This window comes from Chelon labrosus (genome assembly GCF_963514085.1).
Source record: "Chelon labrosus genome assembly, chromosome: 6".
NCBI classification, from domain to species: domain Eukaryota; kingdom Metazoa; phylum Chordata; class Actinopteri; order Mugiliformes; family Mugilidae; genus Chelon; species Chelon labrosus.
Genome location: NC_140342.1, coordinates 14955370 through 14975322, shown reverse-complemented (window position 1 = coordinate 14975322; position 19953 = coordinate 14955370). Strand labels below are relative to the sequence as shown.

Below are 19953 nucleotides of genomic sequence, written 5' to 3'. Positions count from 1 at the left end.
TGTCATATTTTTTTAAACCAGTTATTAGGAAAGACAGATATGGAAACAAACTGTGATTCTTGGAACTTTTAAAAGTATTTTGACGGATGCGCTTTGTGTGTCGAAGCAGAGCGGATCCTGTGAGTCACGTCGATGAATCATCCCGCAAACAAAGCTCGGCTATGACTAGGAAAGGCTTTCACATTTTTCATTAACAAACACGAAATGCCGCATCTAAAAAAACAAAAACATCCACTTCAAACTCTTTGCGGCATCCTGCTGACCCTTAATGCCAAATTCCCCAGCGGGTGAAGAGAGCAGTCATGTGCCTGCGTGGAGGGCAAAAGCAAAGGCAATATGTCTCATGATCACCTCCTGAGTGAGCCAAATGAGGCACCCTTCGCTCTGAGCAACCTGTCACTAACATCTGCTGCTTTGGCCGTAAATGCCCTTGTTGTTTGAATCCTGTCTGCTCATTGGTTTCAACCATTGTCTATGATAAGAAAACTAAAAAGAAATAAAAAGCTACTTTCAAATAATCCCTCTCCTCTCCATTTCTGTGACTCTTTTTTTTTTTTTTTTTGAACGCAGGGAACTTGCTTTATTAAAAAATCGAGATGGCAGTAGTCTATCACCGAGGGCGCCGCAGACAATACGAGCATAAGCAGCGGCAAAACACCGCGGTGCCTTTGTATGCATTGCGTTCAGGTGTTTTATTTTCCAGAAACGACGCGATTCAGATGAAAAACGCCGCATTATTTACCGAGTTAATGAAAGAAAAACAGCATCGTCTGATAACCCACTGTTAATGAGCTGCAGAGATAGCATAATGCACCAGATAATAATCCTGTTCGCACTGACGGCAAAAAGAAATATACTAATACCCACAGGCAAGTGTGTTGGAATAGGTACTACGGCAATTACCGCAAATTAGGATCATATTTTAATCTCATTAAAACCGGCAGAATGTGTCAAACCAACCATACTGTCTGCTGTAAAATTCATAATGATCTTAATTTAGTTGTTGTACGAAGGCTTTTTCTACAAAGTTATTAATATATATAGCACCCAAATACGCTCATTTATTGTGGTATTGATAGTATAGCTATCCCTTTATCATACTTTTCATCGTGATTTCAATCAATTTAATGAACACACTGCTCATCTTTAAGCAATCTGACAAAGCTGGAGTGCAAGCCAGCCCCTTGCCACCCTCTTAAGCCCACATTTCTGTAACCGGGCTCCATCGCCATTTGCATGAAAGCAATCAGCTAAAAGCGAAAACTCAACCCTCCCAGTCGAAAACATTAAGATAAACAAAAGAATCCTAGTATTTATTGAAGTAACCTCTAATCTCATTAACGCCGTGATTACAAAAATAACTGTCTCATTCCCTGACTGGCTCCAAAATTAAGCTCCTGATAAGGAAGCCCAGCGTGAGGCAGAGGAAGACGCATGGGCGGATCGGCAGCAGCGGCAGCAGCAGCAGCCCTCGTATAAATCCATCCATGCCCCCGTGCTCTGACAGGCCGCGAGTCCACTCCTAAATCAGACAGGCTGGGCTGTCATGACCACAGACCTTGTCTTCTTGCAGATCAATAGTGATAAGAGGAAGCAAATTTCAAGGGGCAAATACTGAAAACACGGAAGAGGCATGCAGATTTGCTGATGTTTGAATACTGCAGCCGGGATATTCCACGCTTAAAGTTGTGGTGTGGAACATTCTTAGCGGAAGGAAACAATGCTTAAAAATACTCTGATGCATCCATTTGAAAATGCTGGTCTCCCTGGAGGAGCTTGTCATCGAGGTGCATGTCGTTTGACTTTGCACATTCTAAAGCACGGTGCTTACTTGAGGCTGTGATGTGGAACATGTCTGTCGACTGCCTCGAAACATGTGACTGACAATAGGATACATGCTGACTCGAGCTGTTTGGCTTTGACAGTGAAGACAACACCATCACAGCCATGTGTCACTTTTCTCAGTCAGAAATGACAAGAGGAACAGAAACTTGTTCGGTTTCTTAAGTTATTATTATGAATTTAGTGTCATCGCAGTCTGAATCACAAGTATATTTAGGCATGCCAGTGACGGGTTCTATTTATAGCCATGCTGGCCTGTTGATCAGTCAGCCCACCATATTTCCAGGGTGAAATATCTCAACAGTTAATGGCAAGTGGGACATTCCCATCAGTTGCTATGCTTTGTTCTTTGTGTGTTAAGCTAACGTTAAGCTAGATTTATGCTCTTCCACTGGTTCCACACTGTCGATTCCCTTAGCTTGAAGTGCCCCTCCCCAGAAATGTAAGGGCTGTGACCCACCAAGCCAATGGTTTGTCGTTTTCTGGTGTCGGGCCATTGAAGAATATCTATGTGTTGTCCCTTAACTCAGACCCTTGTTGCCAACTTTCCACCCAATTCAGCATGATGGATCGCAGCGGAATCGGTCAGCGAGATGAATCTTTCTGTTTTGCTGTTCAGATGAAACAGTGCACAAGAAAAAACTTTAAGATGTTCAGTGCCCGTACTTGGTCACAGTCTTTGCAGTGTGTTCAAGAGAAACTTTCTTGTCCCAGAAACATCCTAAGTGAGATGACGTCACAGTCAGCCTCGGTTGCCGGTGGTTCTTTGATGTAGGTTTCTCGTGTCCCTTCCGCAGCACACTGCAGCAACGCAGACTTCAACAGCAGTGGTCGGTCGGGTCAAAAATGTATTTCCACGAGCAAGGGAAATTCACCCTCCGTCCGCCTCCTACACACTCTGCACTTCCTCATCTTTTGTGCCTCGCAGCGATTTCAGTCAAAGTACATGCTATTCAACATTTATTAGGTCCACCATGAGACGCTCATTTCCAATTGCCATTGTTTGAAGTTCACTGAGAATTTCAACACGGCTGGTTAGCTGCCTTCTGCTGTTTTAAAGAACTATGCCGAAACATCAAGAATAAAAACTTACAGCAGTGCATGCCAGTTCCATAGCCCACAACCTAGGTTCTACGTAGTCGGTTGCAGTATAAACCGTGCTTATATTTGCTAACACGTTAAGTAAACATGCACACCAAGCTAACCTGCTAAACATCACTGCGTCGCTTAGCATGCAAGTATTAGCATTTATCTGAAAACATCACTGTGAATCAAAGATTCACAAATCTGCTTGGCATGTCTGTGGACTCATTTGTATTTCTGCTCAATTGTATTTGAGTATCGTGAGTATAAATATAATTGGTCTGACTGTTTTAAGTATAATTTCCTTTTTGTTTTTGAGCTATACTTGAATACTAAACATGCACAGTAGCCCATCTGCTGTGGTTTCCAAGGAAATATCTGAGCAAGTGAACAATAAATGATTGAGATAGCTATCTTTTTGCACACATGTGCCATTACAAATCAATAGCCAGACTTTTATGGCATCACTAATTAAAGAGGTTTTCTTCTCTCCTTGGGTTGCTAAGGAGTTCAACACAATTTGCCTTAATCAGGCAATCAATCACTATTAGATCTGTGTGCCACACCAGCACGCAGCAGGCAGATGTTGCCCCCAGCAAAAAAACACAATCCATAAATTGGGGCAGACGCACACTTGTAAAAGCCCTGTAGACGTTGCCAGAGCTGCTTGCAAAGCAGCATTTTCCCTTTATATGTCGGCAAGGGGGTGGCACCAAGCTGCTTCACTGACATGTTGTTTCACAAGAATTACAGAGAAATTGTTCTGCCGAAATGTTCTTGCATGTCTCTGTCACTATTTGTCTTCGCGTACAATAGATTATAATTGGATCCCTTTAAGGTTACAGAATTTCAGTAAGGCAGTCTTGCAGTGTTTTTGTGAAACGTGGCATGCGCTGTACATGGCAGATGATATGGGATTCCCCTTGCTATATGTGTTTGTGAAAGGCAGAATCAACAGCACGCATAAATGAGAAATATAGAAACACACTATGCACACATTTGCATCTTCCCTCATCACAGCTCTATTTGGCTCCATTGTTCAAGTGGTATAAAAGACTGAATGAGCCGATTTGGCATGAGAGGAGAATAATCAGAGCAATGCTGTGGTCCTTAGAGATCCTTTATTGAATGCATAACAATGAAGCTTGATTGAAATTGATAATGGCTTTGAGGACTAGGTTGCTCCTTTCCACTGACTAATTTGTTCCAAAGCAACCTTTGACATGCATGGGATTGCCAATGACAAGGCAATTTGCCAACTGTTGGAAGGGGTCAAAATATGTGTGTTTACAGCAAACGAGAATATCATGCTCCTTTAGTGATGGAAGGCTGAGGCTCTGTGTCACTTCCAAAACGCGTCATCTGATAAATTCAGAGGTATGTATCAGTGGTATATATTTGGCTTTGGAGAGAAATGACAAAGCTCTGCGCTGCAGACTGTGGAAACGGAGGGCGAACTGTGTCATATTCCTGTATCAACACGAAGTCAGCATGAAGAAGTGCCGCGGATGTGAAAGTGCTGCTGACCTCGTCCATTTTTCTTCCAGTGCCGTCAAGGCCACCGTGCTGCAGTGCTCCACACTATGTCCGTTTGTGCAGAGTTAAAGGTGTGGAATTGAGGGCTCCTAGAGGCCACCAGCCCTTGGACACCTGTGCTTATGAGAGTCAACTGCGGTGTCAGCACTGCGACCAACATGCATCACATAGCTGCCTCACACATGCCTGCAAAACAACACTATCTGTCCACGCAGACAGCTCAGGCCTCAGAATATATTATCCACAGACCGCACAGCGACCTTGATGGTAAATTTCTCCTCTTACTGAATTCAGGTATGTGCTGCACACAGGGCTCTCGGGGGGTCTCGGATTGGTATTATGAATCATGCAACATGATATAGTTTGATTGAATGCACCAAGTCCAAATTGGATTCCCCCTAACGCCTCCCTCTCCTCCCTGCCTAGACAAGTACAGATGAAAGATAACCGCCTCTACATTAATCAAAGAGATGGAGCATTTTGATCCCACTCTCAATTAGATTAGATTACATAAATTTGTACAAAATGTGATATCAATTATCAACAGGTCATTCACTTTGATCTCTTGCCCAGTCCTGCCGCAGCAAACAAGAGAAGAGCACATTAAATGTGACTGCCTTTGGTAAAAGCGGGATTCTGTCATGTTTCTTAATAGCTGCGGAAAACCACGACCACAATAGTCTTGCTTAATCTTAATTTATTTTATTGCGCGTCCTTTCTTCTATTGATTGCGTTAATTTTCTGCAAAAGAGTCTAATTATTTTAAAACACGGAATGATCAGGCGTGCTAATCAATGAGGAGAGTGTGAAATGGGTCACTTTTTACAAGAAGAAGAAAGCACTTTCAGAAACTATTGAGCCCTGTCTTCCTGTGTGTGTGTGTGTGTGTGTGTGTGTGCGTGTGTTTGTGTGTGTATGTTGACTGTAAGTGGGATGTGATTGTGCTTACTGTTTGGTTAGGATTACAACAGCCTCTCAGGAGTGGACGGTTTGATTTGTAGGAGGAGGGAAGCGCCATCGGTCCCATCACACACTGGCCTCCACCTCAAAACGCCAATAATTCTGAAAAACAACAGATTACCCAGGAGGAGGTGAACCAAAAGTCAACCCTTGTTTATTGTTTGAAGATGAAATAAGTATTTCTCTCGTCTACCAGACTGAAATATCTCCGTGTCACAGATGCAATCTATTCCATAGAGCCATCTCATGACAATTAATTAGGTGTCAGCAGCAGAACCCGAGTAATTTAACCTTCAATGGGCTCTAGAAGATAATACAGGGGAATTATTCATTGCATCTTTTGGTGGAACATGGAAAAAGAAAAGCATTTTACATTTAAGAGAAGACGAATGAATAGAAATTCCAAAGAGATTGAGTCATTTTTGAAACAGCGGGCCTATTAGGCAGCTTTGAGGAATGGCATGCATGTCTGTGAAAGAGAAAGAAAGGGCAACACAAACAGATTAAGCACCAAATTATTGACAAATTAATAATCCTTAAGATCAAATATGCAGTAAACAGCAATTATCTAAGGGCCAGCGTGATCAGAATTCCACACCTAATGATCAATAGAGTCTGGGCTACTCCTAATGAAGGCTGACAGTCTGAATGTTGATTCACTGCTAACCGTGACATCCAAAAACCAAGCTTTCTCAGAGGAGTGAGGACCTGGAGGTGATGGAATTTAGATGAAAAACTATATGGATATACGCTTGCCAGTTTATTAGGTACCCCAGTGAAATGAATGCATTCCTTCTGAGCTGCTCATTTTGGAGTATGGTTGTTGTGGTGCTGTTGTGTTTCTGTTGTTTAGCATAGCCCACTGACTAATATGGGATTGTCAAAATACACTAATAAGGCATAACATTATGACCTAATATTGTGTAGGTCTACCTTGTGCTTCCAAAACAGTTGTGACTCATCAGAGAATGGACATGGGTCTTCTGAGGGTGTCCTGTAGTGTCTGGCAACAGATAGTGGGGGCCTTTGGGTCCTATGGGTTGAGGGGAGGGGCCTCTGTGGGTTACCATCTTTCTTGTAAGGTTTCAACATAAACTGAATGCCATAACCATACGTTTATTGTGTGTGTGTAGGATTGTTATATTATATTACAAATGCATTTGTCTCCAGTAGTGTATCTAATGAACTGGCAAGTGACTGTAGGTTGTATACAAACCAGTATATCGTGATTTCAAACTTCAAAACATCACACTAGCTCTAAAATTCATATTCAGTGATTTTTGTTTTGCATTTTATGGGCGTCAATGGCCAGAGAGGTGAGACCCTCATTTAAATATAATGGGCAATTAGCATACACACTGTGATCTCAAACTGGATTTAAAATACTAAAGATTACTGTTTGGTTGTTAGGATCTGAAGCACTAAAGCATTTTCTTTGACCGTAATAGAATAATGCACAATTTTAACTAAATATAACACGTAAACGTAACAGTTTGAAGCTGCTGCCTTGTTTTACATGCGACGTTGTTATGTATTGGATTTTATTCCACCCATTATTTTGCGTTTTTAGGATTATTTTGTGGGATTGCAGTGCACATTATCAGTTTTATATGTGTTTTATAGCATTATATGAGAGAGAGAGACTAATTCCAATCAGGTCTGTCGTTATGGCAAAACAATCACGAATGGGCCAGGTCATAATAAAGCACCAACAGCAGTTTTTGCACACGAATAAATGAATGAATACATTGTATACTCTTAAACAGATAAAATATGGGGGGAAAAAAAACAAATAATCCGTATTAAATTGGGGTTAACAGCGAGTGAACCTTGCACTGTCCCAGCACTGAAATAGGCTGTGTCACCAGCAGGGTGAGACAGTGAGATGGGCGGTTTATAGACTAGTGGCCGGGGCTTTTTTTTTTTTTTGTTTTTGAGTCAGACTGGATGGGAGGGAGCAGCAGCAGCCTCAGTACCAGGCAGTGCTCTCCCTTAGTACGGACTGGAGAGAGATAGATAGAGGAGGAGGCTGCTACATGCTGCCGCCACCGCTCCTGCTGCTGCTACTGCTGGTCCTGCCTTTGTCGTAGAGGGATCTTTTTTTTTCTTTCTTCGTCTCCTCCATCGAGGTCACACTTAAACCAGTGGGATATTCTTTTTTTTTTTTTTTTTTGAATTTTTAATTTCTCCTTTTTTTTCTTCTTCCCCTCTTCTTCTTATCTTTTTCACGGATTCCGAAGCGAGGGGAAATTACCTGGGTGTACCAATGTACTCGTTACACGCGGGCAGCGGTCTGCTTCTTCTGCTGGTGGTCTTGGCAGGACTGCAGGTAAAATTTTTTCCAAAAAAAATAAAAAACAAAAAGAAAAGAAAAGCGGCTTCGAGTGGAGTTAACGCCGGACACTTTGGCTGCTTCTTCTGCTCCGTTAGCGATCCTGTTTGCCGCTGTTAACGAGCCGCTAGCCTCCCCGTACCCAATTTAAATACTACACACAGTTTGGAAAACAGTGCTGTAAATTAAAGTAGCTAGCTTGCACTAATTGCTAGCTAACGGCTCTTTCTGGGTGCGCACCGGACGCTTTTAAAACGTCCGCATTTACATTTATGCCTTCATGTTAAGTTACCCGAAGTTGCTCTCACACACAGGCCCACGTTAACCAATATATATGTAGTTTAATATCTATGTAGATTGCTGCAGCGTGTCCCACTCCCTCCCTGGTTAGTTAATTGCCTTTCTGGTAAAAGTGAGTAGTTCTCTTTTTTATGCTAACACCCCTGCTTGTATAGCCAGCTTTGCTTCGTGTCTCTTAATGGGATAGTGATGTTTGTTGTTCGACACCCGATGTATTTGAGTTTTTTTTTTTTTTTTGAATTTATTTCCTCCACTGTGTTAAAGCAGTCCCCAGAGCAACGGAGAACAGAAGACACCCCCCCGGTGGAGAATGTCAGCTGAAATAGACCCCGACGAGTGGCATTTGTGTTAACATTTAAATGAAGAAATGTACATTTACGCAAACGTGAATTCCAGCTCTGCTCCCCCTCCTCCTCCTCCTCTCTACTTCTCCTCTCTGCATGCATTTTCCATTTAAATTCCTCTGATTAAGAATGGCAAGTGGCACTGATACTCAACAATGCTCTTTTTCAGCAGCACTCCTCTCGTTTTACATTCTTTGGAGAGAGCGCATGCAAAGAAACAGGGCCGCAGCTCTGTTCCTAAGAGCTGAATCAATGCTGAGGCTGTGTGATGGGGGGGGGGTACATTTTGGACATGACTGGACGGCAGAGCATTTTCCTGAGAAATATGCTCTGTGTGTGGTTTATAGAGTTTCCTTTCTGTGTGCTATATCCGTGCTTCACGGAAACCCCAGCCTCGGTGATTCACATATGTGTCTCACATGTTATTTTAGTTGGGCCGGTGACTTAAACACAAAGTAAAACTTTTGAAATGCAGACTAAAGAAGAATATATGTTAATCCTCTGCAGTCTGTTTAGTCAGACTTTCACACATGAATGTTTATTCCCAACAACAGTGGGTTGTTGCAGTTGCCTTTTATTCCCTTGTTCCTGGACTTCAAAGTGAAGACTGTTTGTCCAGAGTAGTGTGCTGATCAGAGGGGCTGACCGAGAACATTGGTCATCACATTCTGCCTGGGCCCCTACACTGGGACAAATGGAGCTTGTTCTTGCCTAGCCATGCTTTTTGGCTAATGCTTAACCCTTTTGGCCTCATTATCCTAATTGGTCCCCCCGCTATAAAAACAACAGATGCTTTTGTACAACTGTGGGGGCTCCAGAACGTGACCAAGAGGTTCTGGAGGCAGCAGAGTGCATTTTTTGAAGGTTGATTTATGACTCAATTGTTGCCCCCCCTCCTCCATTCCCCTGTCACAGATTGCAGCAGAGGGCAGGGGTGCCCCACCATGTCGACCAGGCTTCTCTGAAGATGTATACAAGGTTGTGGTGCCAGATATCACAGAAAAAGGACAGCCCCTTTTCAACGGTGAGTTGTTAAATATTCCTACCCATGCTTTGTGCCGCATGCCCGTTACGTCTGCGTTTGATTGAGTTTGCGTGTATGTAAGTGTGTTGGCATGCATGTCAGTTGAGTGTGCTCGGCCTCCATGTGTTACATTTCAGGGAGGATCAGAACAAGCCAGACATATTTAAACACTTAGCTTCGGTGTAGTTGTGTGGTATTGCAAGTCATGTAGTTCGCCTTGTAAACGAGCTCAAATGTGGTTCAACTTTACACGGCTCCTGTTGATCTGGGCTTTCCTTTTTTTTTTTTTTTTGAAAAAAGAAAATGCAAGCTGAAGGCAGATTGCTAGATACACATTGAGGCTACGTTATTTTTTTATTTGGATTTTTAGACAAACATTAACGTCTGGGTGGCTGTGTAAAAGTAGGGAAACTCGGTTGATTGCACTGAGGGGTGTGCATCTGGTTGCAACAAATAAAAATAAATTACTCACAGATTTGAATACTTATGAAACTTTAATCAAGCAAATAAGCAAATAATCTGGCTATTAAACATTCTTGTGCTGGCGCACTGAACTATTTCCATTGTCGTGTGCCATTGTTTTGCATTTGTCTTGTCTTGTGCAGATCACTCTTTCATCTCTGTACAGATCCAAATCGTATGCTTGAAAAATTTCTGCCAGTTACTTTAATGCCTCAGGGTTCATGCTGGAATCATAGGGTTATATGCCCAGTGGCAGTGTTGCACTGCTAAGCCAACTCAATGGCAGTAATAACAGCAATTTAAATATCTTTCAAAATATTTTCACAGAAATAGTATTTGCTTTGGAAGCCCAGCGGTAGGATTTTTCCTATCGTATAACCTGGTGCAAAGAAGAAAGTGGAAAAACAACAACATTTTTTTGCAGCAGTCCATTACATTGCAGCAGGCATGACCAATACTACTTCTTTGGAGTTTAATATTGGCAAAATGAGGATGCAGCTACCGTGAAATGGTACGCACTCTACAGACAGTAATAAAACCTGGAATATATCACCAGTGTGCCATTAGACGGTTAGAGCCTTGAGGTCATTTGTACCAGAAAACATTCTCACTTGTGTTGGATTTCACAGTGTGTGCTTAAAACTTGCATGCCGTCGTTGGTGTGAGTCACAGCGGTGGAGGGGGAGGTGGCGATGACGAGAAGAAAGGGGAGAGGGAAGAGGGTGCTTAGATGGGTGGGTACAGCTTTCACTGAGCTTTACCTTGTGCACAAGTTTCTGTTTGATCCTGCAGGTGATGGATTTCCCTCTGTTGGCTTGTGGATGAGCCGTGACCGGGGGTAATCAGGTTCTCTTTTGTTTGCCCCCGCACTACCCCTCCCTCTCATCTTTTCACTGCCTTCCCTTCCCCCAGCGAGTTGTTGCTCTGTGGAGATTTCCTTGACAGAGAGGGGCACTCACTCCTGTGTCATTGTAATGCGGCAGGGCTCAGCAGCGTGGGATGATGTTAATGAAACTGCATTCTCTAATGAAAATCTCCTGTGGCATGTTTTGAAAGACAAAGCCCCCACAGCGTGGAGAGTATTCTCAAAGTTTTTCAACTTTGCTTCCACCATGCTGTTAGAGAATATTGTTTTTGTCCATTAGCTGAGGTTTTTTTTCAAATTGATCACTTGCCTAACCACATGTAGTTGGCTAATTCTTTACATTTCCTTGCATGTCATTAACTTTACCAATTGTTCCCTGACAGGCCTTAAATAATGAATGACAAGGCAGTGCATCAGTCTTGGAGTATCTTATTAAACGTACTTAATAGTCTGAACATATTACAGCGGAAGACATAATAAATTACCCAGTCAGCAAATTGCTGTATGCATAAATTTCTCCTTATTGGTGAGTGTTCACCAGTTATCTGTTGGGTTAGCTCGCTTGTTTGAAAGAGGATCTGCTTGAGTGTAATACTATCAGTAGATCGTGTATGGTGTCAGTAATATGAGCTCCATGCTCATATTATACCACATTTGGTCACAAAGACATACATTAGACACAGTGGGGGGGTGAGCTGTTGGATATCTTTGTCTCATCTAATTGCCGTGTTGTCTTTGTTATTGATTAAGAGAATAAACATCCCGGGGCCTGTAAAACCTGGAAATGGTGGCAATTCACGTGTAAACGGCTGACACTGTATGCGCTAAATTGGAGACGTCCTGTGGCTTTCGTAATGGTACTTGAGGCCAGACAGCTAACATAGCTACTTAGTAGTAAGATTCAATCTCATACTTGGCTGTGTCAACTAGACTTTAACCGTTAGTAGGCCAAGTGATGCCTCATTGATTTTCAATAGATTTGTTAAAATGAAATTCTTGTTTCAGCTGCTTGGGAGAGTGGCACAGAAAAAAAAAGCAAGGAAGGACAATTATTCTTCTATGAGACTCCTCTCCAATGATCCATTAAAGGGAGGTTACACTCATTGTTTTCAGATGCAAAACCACACCAGGCTTAGGAGGTTACCACTGTCTACCCTCTGGGCCTATATGACCTTGCTTTTAAGGCTGAAATATTTGCACTTGCCTGATAATGAGTGAAGAGGAATAACCAAACATACTGCAGTTATTTATTAACAGGCCGAGCAGCTAAAGCCTTTGAAATGTGTGCAGTGTTTCGTCTTACCTATCTTGTTCAGGTATTTGATAAAGTAACATGTTTTACTAAATTGCATTTAATCTCAGGTAGGTTGCTGCTGCAGGGGGCTTTGCCCCAGGGTGTCTAATGAAATTCTGGTGGCTTTGGAGAGCTGACACACATTGTGCATTTATTTATTTTTTTTTCTAGATGAAGCCTTTATAGCAGGGCTGCAAAGTGAGTCAGACGGAGCATTATTCAGCAGAGGTTTCCCTCCCTAAAAACTGGGTTAATGAAAAGCCCAAAAGCTTAATTGAGCTTAATACACTATCTTATGGTGCTGTTCTGCCATCCCTACCCCCACCTCCTATTCCTCCTTCATTTTTCTTTCCCCCACCCCTCAGCCCTGACTTGTACTTATTTTCCTGACTGTTATGCGAGCTCCACGATGAAAGAGAAGTATGTTTATAGTCGGCCTTGGCCACGGTTCAAGTGCTGTAAATGTGACTGTGTCGAGAGGGTCCAGTGAGCCGGCTGCACGGAGCTGGGGGAGGGATTTACAGTTGACCAGTTTAATAATGTGATTGAAACAATTAGTGTCAACGTCAGCAAGGAGAACATCAATGGGGAAAAGCTCAGCCCAAATATATCTTGGAATTTGCAGTTAATCTATCATTAAGAGTAATTACGTCTCTTTACTGTGTTTGTTTAAGTCAAACCTTTTAAACAAACCAAATTTCACCCTCTTGACAAGAAAAACACCGTATTTGTGAAATCTGAAATTTTGCGCCCGGCTCGACCCCATATTTATTTTTTTTTGTTTTTTCTGGTTCTCTGCGCTCTGTTAAGATTCCAATGGTCTTGAATCCAGCTGGGGCCCGCTCATATGTGTTTAAGGGCCCCTAGCGTTTTGTGAGATGTGACCCTGCTCGACCCTCTCATGTAAACTGGGCCAAGTGCTCAGCAACATACTCAGCCCCTCTCCTGGTCTCAGATTGGGAATGAGGCTGGTGGGGGGTTTCCTGGTGAGGGATAGCTGAATGGAAGAGCAGCTCAAGAGGTCTCGACCCATCACCAGGGAGGCCACAAATGCATGGCACCTCTACTATGTGTTATTCTGACCTACGCAGTCAATCATTCACCATTTAGAGAAACAAACAACGGTAAACTTTCAGGCAGTCTACATATCAGTTGTTCCTCCAACAGCTTGATGGGCAGTAAGCAACTATTATTTCCCTGCCTGTATGTATCAAGGACCATGAAGAACTGTCTCTTGAACATTTTATATATTCGTGTGTGTTCAAATATTTAGCGATAACTAGTCTGAAACAGCATATTTACTGAAGCTCGCCATGCCTGAAAAGGAGTGTGTGCTGTTGAGATATTTGTTTTTGAGGTATATAGTGATCCCTGTGTCAGTGCTGAATAATTCAATTGTCATACATAACCCTCTTATAATTCCAATAGCTTTTCAAGTTTAGTACAGAGGCATAGATGAGAAAAATTAAGAGCAATTGCAGACAATGCAGAGCATTTTTTCTTTCATGGTACAGCAGCTCCTGCATGTTTCATATATTCCCTTTGTCAGTGTGGGACATCAAGAGCAACCCCGTGACCGCCTTTTCTCTTCTTTCTGGGGTTCAAACTCTTCTGCATTTATTTCAGCTAAGGCAGCAGTTTCACTCTTAAGTTTGTGTGAAAAAGCAGTCTATTGCCCTTGCCCCCTCTCTTTTTTTTTTCCCTGAGTGGATCAATGAATTCAGGGTCTTTGTTTGCTGAAATCAATATGTTGTAATGAACGCTGCGCTCCAATTCCCAACTAAAGCATCGCTGGCAGGATGGGGTTGAATTTGTTTTATTTTTTATTGTTATCAGCCTGCATACATTTATTTTCATCTCACTTTCAAATTACGAGCACCCAGATGGCCTAGATAACCACCGCATATTGTGACGACAGATTGAATCTTTGTGGTATGTGGTTCCAAGCAGGAACCTTTTGCAGGTTCCCTGCAATATAACAAGGAAGCGAAGATGATTGTGTGCTATGTGTAACAACACAACAGCCACTTTCCAGCTCACCGCTCCGTTGCAGTCCTAAGGTTATATCGGAAAACTAATAATATTGTTTGCTTACTAAAGCAAGTGCACCCATCTGTGGCTCGTTGGTGGGTTTGCTTTCTTGGCCTGCTGTGTGGCATGACAGGATAGGACAAATTTTATTAAGGTCTGACCTTTTTAGGCGTCAACTTGGTAAGAAAACCAGTAGGCAAGATGAAAATTATCACTCCATATTTGGAAGCAGAAATGTACTTTTACAGTGCCTGTGTTGATAAAGTATTGTGTAGAGCAGACAATGGCTTGGTAGCTTTTCATCACCTCCGCTCATATCGCTCCTATCAGCCACAGGCTTTTGGCACCTAACTGCATGCCTCTGACATTGGCCAGTAGTTGTGGTGTGCCTCTCTTGTGTTTGTGGAGTTTGTCCTTGGCATATGATTGTAGCCAGCTGGTTTTAAAAGGTATTTAAGAGACTGGGTCTGTTAAGAATTTGACTGAAAAGCAACAGTCAGACCAAGGTTTATAATGTGACCGTGACTAGTGAAACTTACATTGACATTTCTTACTACATTCACCAAATCAAAATTTCATTGTCCATTATGGTGCGCTGTCAATGAATACAGATTTGAAAGGCAGACCCCTTTTTTTTTTTTATAGTATTGCTTCTTCGCACAGCCATGTGAAGGTTAAGGAGGTTTATAGGTTATTTGGTTCTAGATCACACCTGGGGCCTTTCATCCATGACGCTGTACCGCAAAGGTTTTAAAATTGATGTGTGTGCGTGCTTTCATCTCAAAGACTGTCAAAAAAAAAAAAAAAAAAGATTTATTTATCCGTCTAAATCAATCCTGCCCTGTTTGCAGTTGGTCATGACGTGTAAAAGGATCTGTAATCACTCCTGGTGATTGTGGTGTGGTGCGCCTGTCACACTGGTTCTGATGGGTTTTATTTAACGTGAAGAACACCCAGGAAGTGCATTAAGACGACCCCGCTGTGTAACGAGGCCGCGTATAAATAGCTGTATTGACCTGACTTTTTGCATATATTCCTCCATGTAACTAGGCTAGTGTTATTTTTCACAAGTGAAATGCTAGAACCAGTGTGGGAAGGAAAATGCCAGCTTGCACCTAGAAGACAATACATCAGCACTATGGAGAGAATTGTTTACTTTTCTAGGCACTGATTTGTGGATTTCAGTGCCATTTTTCTTCTGTGTGGCGGCCTTTTTTTTTTTTTTTTTGGCTGGTAGAGCAAACAACTCCATATCTCTTTCACAGATTCTGTCTCTACAAAGAAAGCTGTGTTTGTAGTGTTTCTCCAGCTGTTTACTGTGCAACCATCCCGTTCGATTTTGCCCACAGTTTCTCTCTTTGCAGTGCTTGTTTTTCTCATTATGTTAAGCTAGATGCGAGCATAGAGAGCCCTTTCCTCACGTTTTACATTGGCAGGCGTGTGAAAAGGAAGCCACTCCCATTCCCCACTGCCTTTTCTCTCCCTCTCCCACCCTCTCTCTCGTTAAATCTTTTGTTCATGAGGCAATACATTTAGCTTCAGCTTTTTTTTTTTCTTTCTTTCCTTTAACCAGACAGGAGCGCATTCACTTGCTGCCCACATGTAGATTCGACAGCATTACCTGTCTCGCCCCAACCACGAGCGACAGACAGACAGACAGCAGGCAGGGCACAACATTGCCTTTGTGCGCAGGGTCAAACTAGGAAGCTAATACTCAAATGAATATATTAATGAGATATTTTGTGCGCATGTAGAAAATAGAAACACAACTAGCCCTGTGTTTGGCCTTTTTCTGTATGCAAGTGACACACACAGCTCGCATTTTTCAAACCTCATGCTGTGTTCAAGAGGCTACATGAATTGGCACTGTATTATTCCTCCGACAACAAAAGGGAAATTTGAAGCAGGGACACGTTAATTGACCCAGATACTGTAAGCATGGTCACAAAGGCCAATATCCTGCCTGGGAAGAGACGTCTACGTCCTGCGGGCCACGCCAACTATTGTGTTCCGGCGCGGGCTTCAATTTCAACTCACCAGCGCTTCTGTGGACACTAGCCTCTGATGGCTTGCTAGGTTGTATCTCATGACATTCTCCATGCATCCTCATTTTATCCAGCCCTTCTATCACCTCCATCACTCCCTTCCCCCTCTGCTTTGTGTGAGCTTTGAGATGGAGGAGCTCCCATGGGTCTGTAGAATGATTGATGTATCTTAATTGGGTAATGCAAGGACATTACTGTAGCATTTAGTTTTTTTTTTTTTCTACAGCGGAGTTTGTTTCTTGGCATGACCTTGGTTGCTTCATTTGATTTTAGTTTTGCTAATATTTTTTGATAGATGGTGGTCTGAGGTTTTGTTGAGCATGTTGTTTTGTGCTCGTGTCTTATGACTTTTTTTTTTGGACATTGACTTGTGCTCTCTGTCTGGCAGTCGTTTCTTTTTCTCTTAATTTTATTTTATAGTAAACAAATCTTTGAGTTTAATCTTGATTTGGAGGGGTTATTGTGGATATTGCTTTCCATTCTCTTCCTCCCAAACTGTTGGCTCATCAGATAAGCATATGTAGCCCTCCATATTGCTTGTCTCAAGTGATCTACTGTTACCAGGCCTTGCTGACACCAGTGCCTGCCACCACCACGGATATTATGATTGACCTGCGGCAATTTCGAGTCTCCATTTGAGCGCACACTATGGCAGTGGGTAACATATCGCTCTGCGGCCTGCGTTGTCTGAGTTTATATTATCTCTTTCTCTGTCGATATTTACTGAGGCATTAAAGGGCTTGCAGCATGTCGCCACTTTATTTCCTGTAACACTGCCTCCTCAGCAGGACAGCGGCTGTAGGAGGGTAGATTCTAGCCGGAGGGTTTAACTGCAGCCCCCAACCGAAGATCTGCTAATTGTTAGAAAACATGTTGAGTTGCATAAAACAACACTCTGTAAACAGGCACAAGTTAGGTGGCTAAGAACAAGGCATATGGCATAACAGTGTGAATGTGATTTTGAATTCATTTTTCTGGTAAATTACCTTCTGCCTCATGTTTGTAGCACAAAGAAAATGGTTGCTGATATTGTAATGGCTTATTTAAAGTTGGTAGAAGTGATTATATGTAGAGAGCTCAACAACTTCAATCTACCACAAAACTCAGCATTTATACTTTAATTTTGTTTTGCCAATTTAGCCAACAATTGTTGGCAATCTAGCAAGAGTGAGAGCAATATGACCATCCTAGAAAAGTTCACCTTTTCACTACTTGTCAAATGTAGTTCCCTTCTTGGCAAAATATTTGTTTGTGTGTTTCTTAAGTCCTTCTCAACTCTTTTGTTCTCTTTAAGGCTTTATGATATTTTTTTTCTGGGGCAGGCAGAATTGCCATGTGTCAGGTTCAGGGCTGTGAGCAGTTTCCCATTAGAACTGGACAAATAATTGTGTTAAAATCAATATTTACATTCATAACTCCGGGAAAGCATTGTCATGCAGGAATGAGATTTCAGTGTTTGGATTACCAGGACATGGGTTGCATGAAGACAAACACTGAAAAACAAGGCACACCCTGCAGGTGTAAGTGAGGAGGAATAAAATCAGATCGTATTTATTCTGACGTAAATATAAGATACTGAAACTAAGGTTGCGTTCACTGTATGATGTAAAGTAATAGATTATAAGATGTTGAAAAAAGCCAGTGCTAGTGAATCATGGTTATTGCATTGGAAGGTTACACCAGCTTTGTTGAAACGATCAAGCCCATAGTTTCCAGTAGTTGGAAACCTCTGCTGTCTCCATGATCTAGTCTCTTGTGGTTTGGAGGAGAAAAAGTAGTCTCAACAAAAACTTTCAAGGTACTGCAGGGCTGTTGCCTTGCATCACACTGCACATTCCAAGTGTTGCTGTTCTTGGGTCATGGTACCCTGTTCTTTTCTGTATATATATATCTTTATGTAGCAAATGGGTCCAACCCAGTTTAGTTGGATGCAATTTAATGTAAAAGAATAACATTTTATTAACAAAAACACCAAAACACTGTCCGTTGATGTTTGCATTTTATCTTATAACACTGCGCACTACGTATGACCAACATTTGCAGATGCGTACCAAACAACATGCCACCTTCCCTTCATCTGATGTCCCCCTGAGCACAGTACACTCAATCTTAGGCCCTGTGTGAGCCCTTCGCTCTCACACTAAGTGATCTAAGCACTGTGACCTTTGTAGAAGATAAGCTTCCTTCGGCTGACTTGAAGAGTTTGAAATAACGGCCTCAGCCATTAATTCGTGGCATTGCTAACCATATGAGGGCTATGAGCCAAGGTTATTGACCTTTCACGCCTGTCACTAGTGATCGAGGGAGGGAGACCCAGGAGGAAAATGAATTGTGCTTATTAAGGAGCTGGGCTTTGAATCAAACCTAGGGTGCAACTTGATTCTCCAGTTTTCTTTTCCATTTATATCATTACCTCTTTTTTTTTTTTTTTTTTTTTAACACTGTTTGACCAATTGTCTTGAGCTGATGTAGAATTGGAGGACGCACACACTAAATCACAGTGCTCCCCCGACCATGTCTGAGAGAGAGCAGGGCGTAATGTGTGAAGTGCGTGAAGGATTAACACATGGAGCACAAAAAAAAAAACATTACAGCAGCGGCTCTAAAACCGAGGTTATTATTATCAGATGAGGTTCTTTGTGTAATCCGAATCAATCAAAGTTTTTTGCAAAGGCGATTTGAACTGCTCGACAGACTCAAGATTTGTGATTGAAATAAAAGTCCATTTGTCTTTGTGGATCTTTGCTTGTGATTTATTTGCGGCTGTAAGACAATGGGGGAAAGCGGAACAGGCAGAAAACCATTTGAATAAAATAAAGCATGTGAGGAATGTTGTGGAGAAACTGAGCAATGGACAGAGAAGATTGAGCGCATGTTATTTCAGCTCTGTCCTCCCTCAGAGCTGATAAACCTGGTGGGAGGCATGCATTTATATTGGATCAACATGTTATGATGTTATTTTTCCAGCTCCACTACACTTTTGTTTATAATCACACCCGGTCCCTTATGGGGTTTCAACTACAACCATTTTTATTGACTCGGGAGAAGTCTCTGCCTGATGCATTGTTTGTACATAGGACCACAATCACATCTCTGTGGAAATAAGCAATACATGAGAAATTGAGAACTTGTTCTATAAATGCGGTTTAGATATTAGGCACCGTCCCCAGTGAGGTCCAGCATATGGATAATTTTAATATTGTACATTTGTTCCGTTCTTACACAGACTTCAAATATTACAAGTGGGCATTGTTTTAGTCCAATTTAGAGAGGACGAAAAGAGACGGAATCACTCACGCTACCTCAGCCATCCTCTGTAGTATTAATTTAGTGGACCATGTTAGATTTTTCAAGGGTTTGTCGCGTATTTGCAGGAAGCTACCTGGAGGCTGATTTAAAAGGACTAATGCTAGAGAATTTTATGTGCTTGAGTATGCTGTTTGTTGAAGCTGGTTGTGCGTCTGTGTGGAGCGGGGGTTAGGATATTTGTGTGCTCAAATGGACTACTTATCAAAAATTGTACGGTATGTACAAAAATTGAAAGAAATATTATCATAGCCTGAGGGCAACAGGGGTGCGTATTGGAGTGTGTGTTTTTCTGTTTTTTTTGGGGGGGGGCAGTGGGGGGGGACTGAAAAGCTCCATATCGCAAAAAGCTTATAACTCGAGCTGTGACTGTGGCCAAGTGGTTGCCAGCTGAAAACATGCACTCGCAGTGTGATCGCAATGTGGGTAAATGTGGCTGTCACTTAAAATCCAAAGTTCACACACAGTTCAGTTAAAACAAGGCCACCAAAACACTCAAAAAGGGAACACGAACGCTTGGTATTTTCAG

The 19953-nt window shown here is 42.2% G+C and overlaps 1 protein-coding gene across 1 annotated transcript in view; it reads left to right on the top strand.

The window, feature by feature from the left end:
• The first annotated feature begins 7405 nt into the window (after positions 1–7405).
• Positions 7406–19953, top strand: part of cdh2 (cadherin 2, type 1, N-cadherin (neuronal)) — a 56265-nt gene continuing 43717 nt past the window's right edge. Inside the window, exons 1-3 of the mRNA XM_084546046.1 lie at positions 7406–7550; positions 7662–7750; positions 9313–9421. Of these exons, the coding sequence (XP_084402172.1) occupies positions 7688–7750; positions 9313–9421 (172 nt within the window). The 5' untranslated portion in view covers positions 7406–7550; positions 7662–7687. The remainder of the gene's footprint in view (positions 7551–7661; positions 7751–9312; positions 9422–19953) is intronic.